General features: G+C 34.5%; 1 protein-coding gene across 32 annotated transcripts in view; it reads left to right on the top strand.

The window, feature by feature from the left end:
• Window positions 1-20,894, top strand: part of LOC105470793 (discs large MAGUK scaffold protein 1) — a 281,159-nt gene that overhangs the window by 114,504 nt on the left and 145,761 nt on the right. The window contains exon 1 of one of the 32 annotated variants that reach the window (XM_011723051.3): window positions 5,396-6,436. The exons of 26 other annotated variants lie outside the window; for them this stretch is intronic. In XM_011723051.3, coding sequence (XP_011721353.1) covers window positions 6,203-6,436 — 234 coding nt within the window. In that variant the 5' untranslated portion in view covers window positions 5,396-6,202. Of the gene's footprint in view, window positions 1-5,395; window positions 6,437-20,894 lie in introns of those variants that run through there. 5 more of the 32 variants (XM_011723053.3, XM_011723054.3, XM_071090613.1 and 2 more) reach the window with 5 other exon arrangements.

Raw genomic sequence — 20,894 nt, 5'->3', positions numbered from 1 at the left:
TTATCATCAGTTGTAAGACTTACGTTTTCCACATTTACCATTTCTGAAATTGGTAAAAATCTTCCAGTTGTTGGCATTTTATCATTGCCTTACCTGAGTGGCAATCTTCGTGTAGTCATATGTAAACCTTTGTTGACATGACACATTTTGTTAAGATCAAGAAAGTACCAGCAGGCTCTCATGAGTCTTAGGGTGCCATGGTAATAGCTGGTTAATGAGAAGCAGCTGAAAACCTGGCCGTCTTTGTAGGCCATTCTCTTGCTCTGCCTTGTTCGTTTTGTTTTATGTTGTTGGGTATTAACAGAATCAATCTCTGAAACAATTATAAATAATCCTCTGGGGCTCTTAAGTGAAACCACTAGTCCCCTTTCCCTCACTTTGGTTTGCTGGCTGTCTGATTCATATTTGCAAACTGAATAGATAAGGATTTCCAATCCCAGTAGAAAAAAATTGTGTATATTCTCTATCATTTCTTTCTAAATCACGCTTTAATATGTTAATGTTTTTTCCTATTGTAAACTTGGTAAACACATTTTCTTGTATATTTCCTGTGTAATATCATGATGTATCAAGTACTTGATACATACTATTACCTGATATATTTGCACCATAATTTGATGACCATATCAGCTCTCTGATATCTGTTACCTTCATTTTTATTAGATTTTTTTAGATTGGTAAAAATCTTCCATTGTAAGGAAAGCTACAATGAGTGATCTTTGGACATGAAAAGTATTTAGTTTATTTCCTTTGGATGGATTACCAGAAGTCAAATTACTCGGTCAAAAGAATATGAACGTTTCTCAAGTTCTTGAAACTTTCTGACAGATTGTATTCTGATAGAATTGTAATTTAAGAATGATTAAGGCTGTTTGGGGAATTTCTACCTGCTTCCCCTCTTTCATTCATAGGTTACTGTGGCAGGTACCACGTGAAATAATTAATTGAGGGGTGTAATAGATTTGGAGTAGATAGGCATAGCAGAGTAGGTAGGGTTTCTTTAACTTTTTGTTAGAAAACCAAAATTGAAGGAGAACAACCCTTATTTTGACATAAGAAGGCAAGCTTTAATGTTTTTTTCATCTTAACTTTTAAAAAACCAGAATAAATGTTGTAAGAAGCTCAACAGTTTATTTAAAATACAGTGTCAGGTATTAGACTAGTAGTCTGTTTTTAAAATAAAAGCTAACATAGAGAGCTTTTCCTCTTACATAGTATTGTGGTTTAGAGTGAAGTGAACAGCTGTTATGCTGCATGTAGAAGGCAGGATATAAATTATTATTTTTATAATTTGAAAAAGTATCTTAGAATAACAGTGGTTTGCTGAATAGATTGTAAATTAGGCACAGCTTTAGTCTTCACAATTCTAATAAAAGCTAATGTTAAAAATAAAATTTAATAGATGCTTTAAAAATCAACTGCTAGCATATTAGTTGTGTCAAGCAAGTACATGCATTTAGCAAACAGTTATTAAACATCTAGGCTAGTAACTTTGTTAGACATCAGTGATTAGCATTCTTTAATGGAAAGATATGATGTAACATGAAAGAGGGAGAAATTAAATTCTTGGAGTTTTCTGAAAAAAGCAAGTTGACATTTGAACAAAGTGTTGAAGGATGTGTAAGATGCCAAGTCGGAGGAGGCAGTTACTGGGGTAAATAAATACAGTGGAAGTGTGATAATCACAAGAAACTGTAGAAATGCAGGAAGGTTTATGATATTATTGCTGATACTTAGGTTGCATGTTAGGAAATGAGGGCAAGATCTAAAAGACCTGTATGATGAATGTTATTATGAAGGGTTTGCCACCATGAAATATGCCGTGAATTAATCTATTAGATTATTGTGGTGGGATGGTGGCTCTCATTACTAGAATCATGAATAAAGTAAGATAGTGATTGGGTTACTTTATTCAGGACTTGAAGATAAAGTCCTGAATAAAGTAATTATGATTATATTTTATAATTTGATTATAAATAATTATATAATTATGATTATATTTTATGATTATATTTTATAATATAAAGTAATTATGATTATGATTTTATAATTTAAGACTCTGAAAGGGATACTTTCTTGCCAGTGTTGGGAAGAATAACAAGAAAGAAATTGGGGATGTAATAGTTTTTTTTTAATCTTAATGTAGAAGAGAAGGACACAGTGGGTAGATTTTGAGGTTATATAAGAATAGTGTCAAGATTCTAAAACTAAAAATGAACTGAAAATTAGGAAAAATTGTTAGAACACTAAATCAAACAAATAATAACCTCGCCTTTTCCCAAAAAGTTTGAAATGTACATGAAGCAACAAGGAGGACAGTAGGAGCATTATTGAGTGTATGGGAGGTTGCAGTGATCATTGAAGAAACAAAGAATATATATTTGGTTTTTGTCTTCAATGGCAAGGAAAATTATGTTCAAACTATCGTATATAAAGTAAACATTGCTAAGAGGGACTTGAAATCAAACCAAAAAAACAGGAAATAAGCAGATAAGTGTGCTAAATAAATATGTTTCCTAGTGTTTTATTTCATCCAGTAGTATTGAGAATACTGTGAAATGAAATCACTAGCAAAAAAAAAAATGTAAGAAATGGGAGTGGCAGAAAAATGGACACAAGCAAATACAGGCCTTTTGAACCAAATGCTAGAGGAATAGAAGTTTTCCTATTTCTAGTATATAATGAGCAGTTTTTGAAATCAACTTTATTTTTACATCTCTGGAACATATTAAAATATTATTGAATTTTTTCTGTTTTACATGGACCTGGTATACTAAGGTGAGCATATAGTTTGCATACATTGACCACTAGATGGTGCTCATACAGAAGGGATTTTGTGTGTGCGACATTCAGGGTTTTTCTAGATAAATAACAAATCTATGTTCTTGTCAATCTTCTCAGTCTTGTGTTATCTCAATACAGTTCTATGTTTTGAAATTTAATAGCCCACATTAGAAAAGAGTAATAAAAATGCCTGTTATATTGCATTTACATTACATTAGCTTTGTAGTTACTTTGTATTTTTTCTTTTCTTTTTCTTTTCTTTTCTTTTTTTTTTTTTTTTTTTTGTACTTTAGAGTTTCAGTATTGCTTATCCCCTTGTCCTTTACCTTTTTACATTTTTTCACTAAGATTATTTAGTAAACTGGGCATGGTGGTAACCCCAGCTACGTGGGTAGCTGAGGCAGGAGAATGGCTTGAGCCAAGGAGTTCAAGACCAGCCTGGGCAACATAGTGAGACTCCGTCTCAAAAACAAACATAAAAGATTATTTAGTACTTGCCTTTGTTTCTGTAACTAAAGACTGCTGGGTTTGTGACTTTAGAAACACACACAAATAACTGAGAGCCTATCCAGTATACATTTTTAACTGTTTTTACTTTCATTTAATATTAAAAAGTAAATATTCCTCATAGTCATAAATTTTTCATAATCCTGTTTTGAAATACATAGTAATCCACTGAACTAATCATATTTAGTTTACTAAATTAAGCTTTCTCCTATTGTTTAGGCTAGAATTCTACTAGATTATATTATCCCTCTGAAAAAGAAAAAACATTACAGAAAAAAGAATATTAATTCTTTGTATGTCATATTAAAATGTTAATAGTGGTTCCTTTTGGTAGTTTAGATTGCATACCATCTTTTAATCCATTGTTTTAAATAGGTTTTCCTGGTTTTTCTATAATGAACTTAAATTTGGTTTTAATGGAGTTTTATCTTTCATCTCTGCTGTGTAATGAGAGAGGATATTCTAAAGCAAAGAGTTGGTTGCCTTCCATCTCCCAGTCTAATCTTATGTGAAACCCCTCTTGTGATTTAGGTGTAGATTTTATGTGTGCATATACTGACTGCTGGCCAATGAATGAGGTGTTCCTAGATTTTTGTAGGTCATGTAACAGGACGTTTTCATAAAGAAGCCTTTCTCAAAACTTGAAGTTATTTTCTTGATGTGAATGGATTTGGATAGGAAATTCACATTGAGAAGTATTTCTTCCCTGTACATTGGGGAAATATGGGGGGCAGTGATCTGTCAACTTTAGATTGTACCCCTAAGTTCTTTGGCTCTGTAGGCTAAATACATGTACACTAAGAGCCTACTATTGTCTGTCTGTTAGTACTGTTTACAGTTTGAGGTAGGAGATTTGCATTCAACAGTTGTATTCCTGATCTTCATCCATACTAATTCAGAATAACAGAACTCATGTCAGTTCTTGGGTTTTCTCCTCCCCTTTTCTTAAGGTTTTCATCAGACATGGATCAAGGCACATATTTTAGGGCCAGACAAATTACTGTAGCATTTGTATAAACCACACTAATCAGGTATTTAGTAGGTACCTGGTCCATAATAAAACTTGAATTTTTTTCCAGGAGGTTTCATTTTTTCCTTCACAAGAGTATTATTAGTTACCTATCTGCCCTTAGTGTTTTCTTATATTCTCCTACTCCGAATTGGATAGGATCACTCTGTCTGGGGCCGCAAGTTGTCAGCTACTGCCTGCACAGTCCTTGGGAAGAAGCAGCATACTTTCTGGTATAATCTGTCACAAAATATCTTACCCTCAAGAGTCCCACGTGGCTCTCAACCCTTACTGAGCACATGTTCGCGTCTCAGCAGAGGTGTCACAGAGACAGGGCTAGCGTATTTTCTTGCTGAGTCAGGATTTGCAGTGGCCCTCAAGGTTGTAGCATATTTTCTTGCTGAGTCAGGATTTGCAGTGGACCTCAAGGTTGTCGTTTGACAAAAGGCTGCATCTAGTTGGTGCTGGTAAGCACGTAGACAAGCAAGATTTTGTCAGTCCACATCTGAAAAAATTCTGTGGCTGAGGTTGGGACTTACGACATGCTCTTATTAACTTAAAAATTGAATTATTCAACCAATAGTAAATTATTAAGTAGCGTTTTTGTTCACATATTGTTTTAAAATGACCATTGTTGTAATATTTACTAATATAGCACAGTGTTAAGAGGGCTTGCTTGGGAGTTTGTGATTCTCAAACTTGAAGGTACTTAGGAGTCACTTGGGAAGCGTTTTAAACATAAAAATTCCCAGGTTCCCCCTGCCCCTAACATTTTGATGGGGAGAGGATACACCAATCTGCATATGTAACTAGCGCCCCAGGCAATTCTCTGGCGAACTATTATGTTAACGTAGATGTTAGATGTTCCTTTAGCAATCAAGTAATAGTATTTGGTGAACCAGAGTAGTATTTATGTAGAGTTGGATACAACATATTTCAGTGATTATAAAACAAAAAATTTACCAGCGTTCTTTTTCATTTTTAGAAATTTATGACCTTGTAATCTGAATGTTTATAAAATACTAGAGAGATGATTCTGATAATTTCTTGAAAGTTCTTTTTTATCTTAAAAGTTGCAGAAGCAAAATATTTGTTTTAGTAATTAATCTACCTTGAGACTCAGTTATTAATCATTAAAAGCCAATACATTACATAAAATGATAAAGGAAAATCCATTTGTAATGAAGCGCTATCATTAGATATTCAGAGTTTAACGTAGGCAGCACCTTTGAATAACTTAGAGCCAGTGCCAGATGATGTGTAAGATCCTGCCTGGTGTAGAAATTTGGATATGAATGACAAAGATTCTTTTAGTGAAATCATTTAAACAGTCAGAACTATTTGCAGAGAGAATCCTCTTGTGTGTTTTAATTCTGTTCATATTTATAATTTATATAAGCAGTGAAGGTGCCATTGGGTTTTACTACAGACTGTGGTTGAAACTTGGTAATCCAGGGTTTTTCCACCCAGTGCTTTAAATCAGGCAGCCAGCCCCACAGGGTCTTGGTAGTCCAGTGTTTATAGCATCCTTCTTTACCTGCTAATCGACCTCACTTCCTGGATTTCAGTCCATCTAGTTATCAGCTAACAAAAGAACAGCTTTTGGTTCCTGCAGACGCTGGTGAAAAAATAATCATGAGAAAGAAATCCACCTTATGTCGTCTTTTTTGTCTGCAAAAATAAACTCAGCCATCATACAGCTAACAGGTACAGGGGGAAGATACGAGCTCTTTCATAGGAAGAAATCGCTGAGAAAATGAGCATCATTTCTCAAGGTTTTTATTTTCACTGATCTACAAGTGATGCTGCTGTAATTCTAGCTGCAGTTTTTACCGATCATTCACCACTCAGCAGCTGGTAGAGAAGTAAGCCTGCTTGGCAACCACCTGCAGGGCTGCAGAGATGAATTACATTTTCGGAAACAACACACTTCTATACTCTCGCGGCAGTCGAGGAGGCAATACTAGCTCTAGCCATGGCTCAGCAGGCCCAAAGCAGAAACACTGGGCAAAAAAGGGCTCGTCAGATGAACTGCAGGCTGAGCCAGAACCTTCACGCTGGCAGCAGATAGTTGCATTTTTCACTCGAAGACACAGCTTTATTGACTGCATCTCGGTAGCCACCAGCTCCACCCAGGTAACATACCACTTGTTGAAATTATTTTCAATCTATTTCTGTTTACATTTGCTTTGTAAAAATGTCTTAATATAGAGTTTTTGTTTAAAAAATAGTCTTATGGCTTGAAACCTTGGATGTGTAGAAATGTATGTTTTCTGTCCATCCATGCAGGTCTTTAGCACAAAAGGGGGAACAAGAAATATTTTTCCTTATGTTCTTATGTAATACCAAACAAAATAGCCTCATATTCAATTGAATGACTTTTCTAAAAATATAAACCCATTGATACATAAATTAAAATACGAATTAATAATGCTCATCTCCTTTTTAGACTGTGCTAAATGCTATAGAGTATGATGTCTGACCAAAGAAAATGCTGGGTTGTTTAGTTTTTGTATGTTATTAGATAACCTTAGGGAGACTATTATAGTAAAGAAACAGAAGATACTTTGAAATATTTTCATTTTTCAGTGTTTTGAAAATAGATTCAATTAATAATTGGCTAGTATTATATATACTTACATCTTAGCTATATTATGGCTTATTCAAGGAATTTAATGAATCCTTTTTTGTAAATATTATTTATCTAGCTTAATTTGAAATTAGTGAACTTGTGCAATTACACAGTCATGGAATATTTTTTCACATATTAAAATCACAATTTAAAGAGTTGAGCAAATACCAAAAGTCTCAAAATTTTTAAAAAATCACGTAACACCACTTTTTGAGGAAATGAGCTATTGTCTATAGGAGGAAAAATAAAGAAAAATTAATAATTGTTTGAATGAAATACCTATTGTTTGGTACAGGGGTGGTTTGGGGAAATATTCATATTTCTAAATATTTTTAAGCAGTCAGTTCAACTTTAGTAAAAATAAAAGGATTATAAATTGTCTAATTTAAAAATAAGTTGAGAATGCATTTGTCCTCTGACATCAGTGATATTTAAATTAAGAAAATACATACATACACATTCCTTAGGACCTTTTAAAATAAATTCCCTTAAAGCTATCTTTTAAAGAAAATAATAGAAGCAGCACAATAAATATAAACTATAACTGTCAACAGTTCTATATTTCTTTGTATATTTTTTATAAATTTCTTTACTGTTTTTGGTTACTAGAATAATTGTCTTTTAAAAGTGTGGATTTAAAATAACATCAGCTTTCTTAAGTAAGAAATTATGCTTATTTTTCTTAAATATTTGGGAGAAATAGAATTACCTAGGAAGGGGGAGTCATTACATAGGCATTGAGGTTAAGTTACAATCAAAACTTATTGAATGGGCAACCATTGATTTAACTCTTAAATTGAATACTGCCCCATGAATTTTACTAACCTTATTTTGACTACAATTATATATATCACAAAAGGGTGCAAAGACTAAAGGTTGACAGTGTTACTCATTGTAGATAATACTACGTGGTATTTTCCATTGTCAACAAAAAAGATATCTTTAAAACTTTTTTTATATATATGGTTTATGTAAATACACACCCTTCTATATATGTATACACAGATAACACTAGCATTGATGTATTTGTCACTCAGTTTATTAAAAGCATGCAAATGAAAAGACAGGAAAAGTAGTTCATGTATAAGCTGTTGAAACCACAGAATTACATTATAGTTACTTGGGAGTTGGAGCAAAACGTTGCTATCATTGCGCTAAAATAGTCATGACCTCTATTTGCTGATCAATTCTACAAAGCCATTTTAAATGTTATCCCCTTACCCACTTTGGTTCAGAGTATTCCTGCATGCTAATATGTGAGTTATTAATAGTTTTTATTTCTTTCAGATCTCTTTCCTGATTCTCATCCTGTCTTTTTCATTACCTTTCTATTTTATTTCTAGAAATACAGGTATTAGGGTAGAGGTTTTAGCTTCTGTTTTTCGTGCACTGGAGTACCCACATTTTGTTTTTCATTTTATACATTTTTATAACTGATACATTGGATAGTTTATATATCTAATTTTTTTATAACTTACTGGAGTTCATTTTACAAGTTAAAATATAGGACTGAAAAATAAGTTTAGGTGTAATTGGATCTTAGCTGATGCTAGAATATTTTTTTTAAATTTCACTTACTGACTCCTGGCTGGCGCTTTCTTTTGCAGCACCAAGGGATTTATTGTTAGAAACAATGTAGATTGAAATTTCATACTTTGAGCATATAATATATACCTTTGAATATAATAGGGTGATTTGTACTGTGATTGGTAAATAACAGAGGTCTCTTATTTCACTGGTGTCAAAAATACTCTTTAAGATTTGATAGAAAGATTACCTTTGAATCTAATTCCTTATGACTAAGCCACATGATACTTTTTGCAGATTGGAGAGTTGTTATAAGTCAAGTTCTATTAGTATGAAAATTATCTGGTTTAGTATCCCCCCAAATATAGTATAAAAATTACCTGGTTTAATATCCCCCTAAATATACCACTGTACATAAAAAGAACCTGTACTTTATAGATTCATTTAAATTGCTTGTCTGCTGGAGGTATTCATGTTCATAACTAAGATTGTGTGCCATGTTCTACTATGGTACCTGGGACTCAGTAGGAAGTCATTAATGTTTTTTGAATGATAAGGAAGTTGAGTGGTTATAAACTTTTGCAAGACACCTAGCTCCTCAGTTAGGGTTTGGCATGTAGTTGGTGTTAATAAATGCTTATAGAATTAATTTTTATTCCATTCACCTCAAATGTTATCTCCTGGCCTTCCAAAACATGACAACCTAATCTGATACCTCTTGAGTACCTGTATTGGTTGGATCTTCTCTCTTCCCTCACAAGTGTCTTTGGTTTTTCCCAGCAGCCCATCTCCTTTTCCACTGCCTTTTCCACAGCCTTTTCTTCCCCTCCATTCTTCATATTATCCTCCAGTCACACTTCCCGGATGCCCCTGGTTTCCTCACCCCTCTCAGTCCCCACTCAGTAGTGATAACCAAATAGCTTACAGACTGCCTCTAGGTTTTATCATTTGATTGTATCTCGTTTTACATTGTGAGTTTTTTGAGGGGTTATTTTGTTTTTTAATGTTAAATTAAAATGAGTTTCTTATGAATTACATTGGTGAAAACTTTTTCTGTTTGAGGCTTCATAGTGGTTTTGTCCTTAATTTCAAACCATTTAATATAGAAAAAGTTCTCTGTGCGTTGCCAAGCCCTCCTTGGTTCCTCACCCTCAGCATCCCTCCTATTCTTGTGTTTAGGATCACTTAATAATCTGCCCCGTCCTACTTAGCATACACAGTCCTGTTCCAATCTGGGACCAGTTTTTATATTCAGCAGGGTTTTAAAGAACGCCAGCGCAGTGCTTCTAGACTTTACTTGATTAACACCTAGGTGAAAAGTTTTATTTACTTAGTGATATCAACATTTATTAATGACAGTAGTAATCTTATGAACTTTAAATAGCTGTGAAGTGTTCGGTCATTTTGAATGTGTGTATAGCAACTCTTCATACATTTTGGACTACTTGAAAATCTCAACATATAAGATCATTATACATATTCAGAAAGCTCCCCCACCCCTCAAAAAAAGCAATTAACATGCCAAATTAAGCTAAGAGCAGCAGAGCTCTATTCCTAGAAACATGGAACAGACATAACTTGTCAGAATTGAAATAGAATAGTAAAATTTTCTTAAAGAGTAAATATTAGCTGAGTTGAATAATCTGCCTAGAGGAAAAACCCTGTCCTAAGTTAAAAATACAGGAAAACATTGTTCAAGTACCTGTGTGGAAAAATATTTAGGCTAATTTGTATACTTAAAAAATATTGTTTGTCCTAAACAGGTGCCTTCTAAGTTAAAGAGGATTTAATTTTTAGAGCTATGCATTGGATATATTGTCCAGGAGATAATAACAACAGTATCAGTGTCATTGAGTAACTTCTACCAAATTATTTAATGTATATATTAATAAAGTACTTAGAACAGCATCTGGCACATAGTAAGTGCTACATTAGAATTAGGTGCACCTGTTATTTTTGTATCATTTAACTCTAATGGTATATGAACAAATTCAGACATGGATTATTAGGAATTATAGCACCTCGGATAGTGCAGTACATTCAAACATTCACTAACTATTGTTGACTGATGAAGTTAACTTGTAAGTACAAGCCGTCCACTTTTTTTAAGAACCAGAGGTCTCAACACCTTTAGTTACAGGGTTTAAGGGAGGTGCCCCAAAGAGCCTTTCAGATTCTTGATGAGACTACCAGGTTTTTGACCTTTCCTCCCCTCCTAGCACTCCCTTCTACAAATTGGTAAAAACCAGTCACATGTAGATGACTAAATTTAAGTGATTATCCACTTCTTACCAAGCTCCCCTAAACATCCCCGAAACATATCATTAGGACTATTTTTAGATCCTACATCCCTTTTAGCCTCAGTCACTACAAAAAGTCCAAACCATCCAGATTGCAGCTCTGCCTTCTCTATACCAACTCACAGACTGCACATGAAACTTCTAATACCTAATTCCTGCTCTTATTCTCAAATAAATAATCTTGCTCTGTGTTCCAGCCTGTTAAAATAAATGAACTGTCTGTGTGCTTGAAACTCACCCATTCACTTCGGTACTAGATCTTAGTCCCTTTGGTTGTTTAAGAACTTCCAAAATCCCCTTCTCTCTTTACGGCATCATCTATCTTGCCTCTATACTGCCCCTAGACTTGCCTCTGTAAGTCCCATCAGGATATACCCCTGCTATAATATCTTTCATTAAAACAGCCAGCCAAAAAACCCTCTTTGTATGAGTGTAGATTATTAAATCCAATGGCCAGTTCTCAGTGTTCGTTTTACTTGACCCTACAACACTGTTAACACAATTGATTACTCCCTCTTCTAAATTCTTTTTTTCTCCTTTGACTTGTGGATAGTACTGCTCTTTTAATATTCTACCGGCCTCATTTTCTTTTATAGTATCCTCCTTTTTCCTGCTGCTAACTGTTCAAATGTCTCAGGGCTCTGTCTTTGAACTCTCTTTTTATACTCACATTTCAGGTGATCTTATCTAGTCCTATGCCCTTAAATACCATCAATATTTCTATCTTTATTCCGGAGTTAATCCCTATACATTAGACTTTTATGTCTAACTTTCTACTCGGTATTTCCACTTCGGTTAAGCATCTGAAAAGTAACATATTAAAAAGGGAATTTCTAGTTTTTTTGGTCTCAATCTTCTTTATTCAGTATGCCATTCACTAAGATGCTGAAGACAAAAACCCTTAACATTATCTTGTATTCCTTTTTTCTTTGCTCCATATCCAGTCTAATACCAAATCCTATTGGCTTAATATTCAAGATATATTTATGATCTGGCCACTTTTCAACACTTCTGCAACTACTGAGTCAATAATTTGTTGCCTGAACTGCAGCAGTAGACGTCTAATTTCTCTCTTGTTAATATTCTTTGCTTCCCCTAAGGTAGCACCCCTTCACTCCAGACATTACTCTGTCTTCTTACCTGATTCTTCATTATCATAAATTTTTTATCTGTCTTTTTACTTGGCTGACTGTTAGCTCCCTGTGGGTGGGGTTTTTCTGTTTTGTTTATTGTTGTGTCCTCAGTTTCTGTGACAGTGGCTGGCACGTTGTAGATAACCAGAAAATACTTGATGAATGAGTGAAGAGACAGGGACATACGAACTTGTGCTAAGGAGGGCGGAAGCAGATGGTTTGTCTTTTCCCTTAAACTTTCTGTGCAGCATGCATCACACTTTCTTTAGCATTGTAATAGTTCTCTAGCTGATGATTCTTACTTGCCCTCTGAGAAGAAATACACACAAGGAAATGAGGTAGGGAGAGAAGAGAGGAGAAACCATTCAATTTCCTCAAAACTGGGATAACTGTATAACTCAGACCAAACTAGGATACCTTAATGAAAAGAGGGAACCATTAATAATTAAAGTGAGACAACAGGCGTAAATACAGACTTCCCAAGTAAATAGAGGAATATGGGATCACTCTGTTGCAACCATTTATTTTCTGACTATTCCCACCAGGCAACAGATCTGAAATGCACACCAAGACATCTCCATCTTGGACCATCCTAGATTAATTGACCTAACCATTTTATCGATACATATTACATTCATTTTGTCTCATGTGTAATAGTAATAAAATATTTTGTGATAAAATTTTTTTTTCTTCATCTCCAAGGAATGGAATTGTTCATATTCATTAGTGTAGTGCCTTTGTACTAAAAAGTAGACTACATATACGGTAGGGTAGGTAGACAGTCTTCTTAAACTGTTTTGAAACTGCTAACTCTGATTGATAGGTTATTTTCCAGGGAAATTGGTGGAAATCGTCTCCTTTGGTATTGACTAACCAAACATTCACAGTTAGGATAGAAATGCTGTTGTACTGATTATGAGATGCTGACTCTTGGCAGACACATTTGTTTCTTAATTTTCTACTCACAAGGCTGCTAACTTTGTGAAATTAATACGATAACTCAGACTTGGAAATCAGTTGTTCCCCCTTTCACACAAGAAATGTAGGATCTGTTTTATGTTTCTATTTTTCTGGAAACTTTTACAGTGCACCTGCATGTACTGACTCAAAAATTGGTTCTTAAACTGTTCAAACACATTTTTATCATTTGTACAATAAATAAAAATAAATAAATATAAAAAATAAAAATAAAATTTTTATCATTTGTATGATAGGACACTCTAGAAAAGCATAGAGATGAAGATTAAACAAAAAGTCGTTGATTACAATGGTTATATAAGCTTTTTTGAATGACAAAATTGACCATACGATCCAGCAATTGTACTCCTTGGTAGTTACCCAAATGAATTGAAAACTTACATCCACACAGAAACCTGTACAGAGATGTTTATAACAGCTATATTCATAATTGCCAAAACCTAGAAGCAACCAAAATGTTCCTCAGTATGTGAGTGGATAAAGTATGGTACATTCAGACAATGGAATATGATTCAGCACTAAAAGAAATGAGCTATCAAGCCATGAAAAGACATGGAGGAACCTTAAATGAATATTACCAGGTGAAAAAAGCCAACCTGAAAAGGATACACACACTTTGTTTCCAACTAGATGACATTCTGGAAAAGGCAAAACTATGGAAACAATAAAAAGATCGTGGTTGCTAGGGGTTAGGGGAGAGGGATAAATTATAGAGCACAGAGGATTTTTAGGACAGTAAAGCTATTCTGTATGATACTATAATGGTGGAAACATCATTAAACACGTGTCAAAACCCGTAGAATATCCAGCCCCCACAGTCAACGCTGATGTAAATTATGGACTTTGTGATGTGTCAGTGTGGGCTTATTGATTGTGACAAATATACCATTCCAATGCAGGGATGTTGATAATGGGTAGTTTGTGTGTGTGAGCAGGGAGCTAAAACTGCTCTAAAAATATATAAAGTCTATTAAAAACTATAAAATTGGTATGTTAACGTAGATTAGATTGGCTTAGCTTGAAGACATTTGAAATTTATGATATAGTCTTTATAGTTAGGAAGTGTGTTGTACTCATCTTTGTAGCTTCTGTATAGTGTCTTGATTGTTTAGATGGCCTTTCTGTCAAGGATAGATAGGCAAAAAGAAAGAAGTTTCACAGACTATAATTTATATATTCTTAATATATTCAGACACGTTTTAAAGTTAACCTTTAAACTAATGTGTTAATAACAGTGCTGAAAAGTGACTGAACATGCTCATGGGATCAGGGCGAGCCAGCCTGAGCAATATTTTTCTCCTTTATTTTCAAGCAGTGTTTGTTTGCATGAGAATTGTACTTCATACCTCTTACCACAGCTCTAATTCAGTAGTCATTTGGATGACGATTTTGTTTAATGTCAGCCACTAAGTTTCACAAGAGCTGGTGCTACAAGGTGTGTGGTTTTTCCCTTGGTGTCCCCAGAGCCTAGCGTGGCAAATACACTTGATAAATATTTGTTGAATGAATAAACAGATGTTATACAGTTGTTAATTTTTATTTAATCTGCTGTTGGCTAAGTGGAGGTTTGGAACTTCTAAATAATATTGGATCACTGTAAATTTCCCAAGCCATTTTTATGTAACACTGTGGCTTCAAAACTAGCAAGTCTATGTTACTGGATTTTGTAAAGTTGTGAATTTCAGAAGTAATTCATATCCTTCTGTGAAAAAATTGTGAAGCATTTATACTGTTACATATCTGAAGAACTTAAATTTTTATCATGAAAATTTTACTTAGTATCAATTTCTTTAAAGACATTTTCTTAAATTATTCCTTGTACTTCCCGGCACTATTATTTAGATAACGTTTTCAGCCCTCCATTTTTATAGCAAAGTTTAGAATTTTGATAAAGGTAAAAATAGTTGTTCAGACTGTGTAGAGAACAGTAGCCTACAATTACCACCTTTTAACGAAAATTTTAAACCAACTGATGTGGTAATTTTACAGGCATATGCAAATACAAACCAAGTGGCAGTGACCCCTGGGAGCAGTGGAATTCTTGTAGAAGCCTAAACACAGTGTAAGCCCCTCCAGGCATTTATTTAAAGATTTCTCCCTCCGCACTTGGTAACAGGAGCACTTCCTGTTCATTCTTTTTCCTTTAAGCCCCAATTTGGTTGCATTTCTGAACAGTATTTTCAGTGTCTGTGAAATCAAACCTCTGACTTATGGACTCAAAAGTGAAGAAGTTACAGCTGTGACAGAATGGAACCAAAATGATTGCTTTACAATTTTTGTTGTTTTGTTCTGAGAAGAAGAATTGGAGATTATAACCTTTTTAAATTAAAACAGATCCCACCCTCATTTATCCATATATAAATCTGACTAATCTTGGTAGGATGATCTGATGTGTCAAAGGGTTATACATTTGGAAAGAAATCAGTTGAGAAGTATTTTGTAAGATAGAGGGAAAACAAACAAGACGTGTATCCATCTTAAGAATTAATTGTTTTAGCCAAACTAAGTACCACAGCAGGATTTTGAAGGGAGAACGAAGAAAAGAGGGAACAAAAATCATATCATTTTAATCATTTTTTTTCCAAACTGGAAGGCTATATTCAGTATAGAGGCAAAATCAAAATTTGTTCAGTTGTAAGAGCACAGCTTTATTATATAGACTTTTTAATTGAAACTATTTTAAAGAACTGTAGGTGAAACTTGAAATTTCCATATGTATATCTTGTTTGCTTGTTTTTTAAATTGTCGCTTTCATGGTTTTGGAGGAGAGGGAGTTGGCTTATTTTTATTATAGAATAATTGCTAGTTTTTAAGCCATAGTGTTAAAGAATTACAACAGAATTAAGCCAATTACAGTTTAAAGGTTAACATAGGTGTCTTAAAGCCATTTTCTGTTTTCTTCATTGACTTAGCCTTTTCTTTCCCCTTTTTAAAAAACAGCTAAAGCAGGAATCAGCAAGCTACAATCTGCAGGCCAAACGTAGCCTGCCACCTGTTTTTGTAAATAAAGTTTGTTTTGTTTTGTTTTGTTTTGTTTTTGAGACAGAGTCTCACTGTGTCGCCAAGGCTGGAGTGCAGTGGCATGATCTCAGCCCATTGCAACCTCCACCTCCCGGGTTCAAGTGATTCTTATGCCCCAGCCTCCCAAGTAGCTGGGATTACAGATGTGCACCACCATACCTGACTAATTGGGTTTCGCCATGTTGGCCAGGCTGGTTTTAAACTACTGCCCTCATGTGATCCACCTGCCTCGGCCTCCAAAGTGCTGGCTGGGATTATTACAGGCATGAACCACCACGCCCTGCCTTGCAAATAAAGTTTTCTTGGAACACAGCCATGCCTGTTTGTGCATTGTGTATGGCTACTTTTGAACTGCAGTAGCGGTGTTGGATAGTTGCAACAATTACTGCATGGTCCATAAAGCTTCTTTTTTTGTTGTTGTGTACGAAAATGTTTGCTAACCCCTGATCTAAGGATTGATGGAGTATTTCTTTCTTTTTACAGGTAATGTATATTGTCTTTGCAGTAAAATATAGTGGTAACAGTAAAGACAAAACTCTTTTTGAACTATTTTAAAGAGATAAGTAAAGTGTACTAGGTAAGTGTACTGTCTTTAGAGGATGGTGACCTGGATTTACATTTATATTCTGCCATATCGCCTGTGCCACCTTGGGCAAATTACCTCAATACTGAGTCTTGTTTCCTCATCTGTAGAAAATTTAATGAGAATTAAATGAGACAATATGTGCAAAGCACTTATTATAGTACATTACATCAGTAAGGTCATCATCATCTTTATCACTACCCTTTTATCCACCATCACCACCACCATTTTCATTTCAACAAAACATTCTGACCTTTAAATGAGGAATCTAGAGATACGGAGAAGAAACCATGTTTTAGCTAGAGGGTTGGTAACTTTAATAGGGTGAAGCCAGGAAAACAGAAACCACAGCAACTATTTTAACAGGAAAAATACAATACATGGGATTGGTTAGATAAATATTGGAGAACTGAAAAGGCAAAATGGGAATGCCAAGGTAAAATCGAGAGTACCTTACAGAAGTGGCTACCTGTAGGGAACAAAGGACACCAGCTGAGATTAGTGGAACCTCAGAGGAAGGGCACCATGGATTTTAAATATGTGCCCTCAGTGAGCAGTTGTACTTCCTAATGCAGTTTGAGTAGAAAAGAGATGAAAGTATTTTGAGCAAATATGCTTGACTAAGACATGTTTATTTTCAAATGGGACGTTATTAGGCAATTAGTTACTGCTAGAGAACAACATGAAACTGGTAATTTTTTACATTTTGAAACTTCTGTTCTAAGGTTACCAAACTGCAAAACATCTTGAACACCTTCTGATTGGTAGTGGCTGCCCAGAAACACAGAAAGAACCTTTTAGCAATGTCTGCTATGTATATTGCATGAAAGTGGGTAGGGGAAGGAAGACTGTACCTCTCCAATCTATTGCCCAAGTCATTTTAGAGTGCTGATTAAATTGATCTGTTTTGACAGTCACATGGTTTTATTCATTCAACAGATATATATTAAACACTTCCTATGTGTACTTTTCTAGACACTGAGCATATAGGAGTGAACAGAACAGAAATCTGCTCTTATATTAAAGTAGAAGGAGACATAATAAATATAATTATCCAAAACACAGTCACATGTCATTTAATGGGAATACAGTGTCTATTTATTTTTGTATATGATAAATATACAGAAGATGAAAAGTATACTATAATAAATATGCAAACCAGTAAAATAGTTAATTATCATTCTGAAGTTTTATGTACCATACGTAGTTATATGTATTACACTTCTGTACGACTGGCAGTGAAGTATATTTGTTTACACCAGCATCACCGCATGTGTAATACATTATACTACAACATTACAATGGCTATGACATCACTAGGCAGTAGAAATTTTTCACCTCCATTATAATTTTGTACATAGGGACCATCATTGACCAAAACGTTGATATGTGACGTGTGAGTGTATATGGTATTCTGGAGGAAAAATAAAGGAAAGAAACAATAGAAAATGTGTGTATTTGTGTGGCGGAAATAAAAGAAGACAACTCGAGAGAGTGGTAACGGACGTGAATCATTAGGGACTTGTAGAGGATGAATAATACAAGGCAAATCTGATTACTGGGAAGCATTAAGGGCCCTTTTAGATTATTAGTCATGAAGTCTGTGGTTGTGCTTATTTCTCTAGCCACATTCTGATAAAAATCAGGTAAACATTGCAAATGGTAATTTCATCCCCATTTGTCAATTATGTAACCATATCTTTAAGTTTTAGGTCTCTGTTTACTTTAAATTTTTAGTGTTTGGCTCATCCTTTACTGGGACAGGATTGTCATCTAAATGCTGATAGAATACTGTCTTTTCAGTATTCAGAAGGGATCAGAAACCTTAACTGAATATTATGAATCTCGCAAGTAGAGATAGATTCATGGACTAGATGATCTGTCTGTACTACCCAATTTATTGCCCAAGTCATTTTAGAGTGCTGATTAAATTCATCTCTGTCTGTACTAACATTCTTGTACTCATGTTTCTGTAACAGAATTAATTCCTAGAGGTGTTTTCCTGTTTACCCGTTTTGTTTTAAATGTAATGATTTACATTTTAATACCCTTAGTTATTTGTTTAAAAATGCATTTAGTTTTATAAGTGTTTGCTTCTGAGATACTTATGATATCGAAGTCATATGAAGCTGGTTCAAATGACATATTGTTGGGTTTTGACTGTACTGGCTTATGTGGAACATACCTGTTTGCAGTGACAGGGCAAAAGGGTATTTGAATTAAAAAAAAAAAAAAAAAAAAAAAAAACAGATTTAAACCATAAAAATCACCTTTATCTGAAGGTACTGGACCCCCGTTGAGTATAGTGATTCCTAAAGCAGAGTTTTTATAAATCTACTGTGCTGTATTTTATCCTTCTATAAACATTCAAAAGGCTTGCAGTTTTTTTTTTTAAGTTTCTCTCTTACTTTTAAATAACTTCTTTGACATTTAATCAGAGAAACATGCCACATTATAGCATAATACATCTTTAAACAAAGAACCAAAGAACTTAGATTAAGAATATTAATTATGCCATACAAAACCAAAATAAGATCCTTACTAACCCACAGTGACACGACAGTTGGTACTTTTCCTTGCCATCTAAGGTATTGGTACCAAAAGATTTGCTAGTTCATATATCTCATTTTCTCTAAAAATATGGAAGTACGTATACAAAAATTAACTCAAGATAGAGAAAAGACTTAAATGTAAAACCCAAAACTATAAGACAACCTAAGAAGACAACCCAGGCAGTACCATTCTGGATAGAGGAACAGGCAAAGATTTCATCATGAAGACACTAAAAGCAATTGCAACAAAAGCAAAAATTGACAAATGGGATTTAATTAAAGAGCTGCTGCACAGCAAAGGAAGCTGTCAACAGAGTGAACAGATAACCTACAGAATGGAAGAAAATTTTTGCAAACTATGCATCTGAAAAAGGTCTAATATCCAGCGTCTATAAGGAACTTAAAGAAATTTACAAGCGAAAAACAATCCCATTAAAAGTGAGTAAAGGACATAAACACACTTTTCAAAAGCGGGGCCAACAATCATGAAAAAAAGGCTTAGCGTCACTGATCATTAGAGAAATGCAAATCAAAACCACAACGAGATATACCATCTCACACCATTCAGAATGGCTACTACTAAAAAATCAAAACAACAGATGCTGGCAAGTTTGTGGAGAAAAAGGAACACTTATACCCTGTTGGTGGGAGTGTAAATTAGTTCAAACATTATGGAAGACAACGTGGTGGTTCCTCAAAGACCTAAAAACAGAAATACCATTCAACCCAGCAATCCTGTCACTGGGTGTATACTCAAAGGAATAGAAATTGTTCTATTATAAAGACATGAAGACACAGGTTAATTGCAGCACTATTCACAGTAGCAAAGACATGCAGTCAACCTAGATGCCCATTAGTGGTAGACTGGATAAAGAAAATGGGGCACATATACACCGTGGAATACTATGCAACAATAAAAATGAATGAGATCATGTCCTTTGCAGAAACATGGATGGAGCTGGAGGGCATTATCGTTAGCACACTAATGCAGGAAGAAAAAATGAAATACCGCATGTTCTCACTTACAAGTGGGAGCTCAGTGATGAGAACACGTGGACGCATAGAGGGGAACAATACACATTGGGCCCTGTCTGAGGGTGGAGAGTAGGAGGAGGGAGAAGATCAGGAAAAATAACTAAATGGGTACTATTCTTAATATGTGGGTGATGAAATAATCTGTACAACAAATCCCAGTGGCAAAAGTTTACCTATGTAACAAACTTGCACATGTACCCCTGAACTTAAAATAAAAGTTAAATTAAAAAAATACAGTAGTGAATCTTTGTGTATATTCTTAGATCAGTTTACTCTATTCATATAACATGTTAATGTGAAATATAAGCATTATTAGTTATCAGATAGTATGTTCATTTATTGTCTTTGGAGTTGCATCTTATGCTATGAAAGTCATTTTAATAATTATTTAGTGAGAAAATGGTTTTAAATATAATTAGATAGCCTTGCAACTCTTTTATGCCTGAGTCGAACTGTTGTATAAAAGATGATTTTTAGTGGCTATTGTGTTAACAGGCCTTCCTCACTCCAGACTTCCCATCAGTCACCAAGATATACCAACTCTGTATTCAAAATGTATCTTGATTTGACTACTCATATGTCCATTACCACCATTCGGTTCAAGCCAACAATAACCTTTCAGCTGGATTATTACAGTGGACTCCTAATTGTCCCTTCTGTCTCTTCCTGTATTAATCAGGATTCATATGCGCGTAATAAAAACCACTTGAGCTGCTTTAAGCAGAAAGGGCTTTAATAAAAGTAGTAGGCTCATTCAGTGTACATTTATTTTTCAATGAGTCGAAGTGAGGGAGGGCGGTACATGGTCATAAATGTGGACATGCAGAGCAGAT

This window comes from Macaca nemestrina, chromosome 2, assembly GCF_043159975.1.
Source record: "Macaca nemestrina isolate mMacNem1 chromosome 2, mMacNem.hap1, whole genome shotgun sequence".
Classification (NCBI taxonomy): Eukaryota; Metazoa; Chordata; class Mammalia; order Primates; family Cercopithecidae; genus Macaca; species Macaca nemestrina.
The sequence above is the reverse complement of the archived record's forward strand: the minus strand, read 5'-3'. Positions and strand labels throughout refer to the sequence as shown.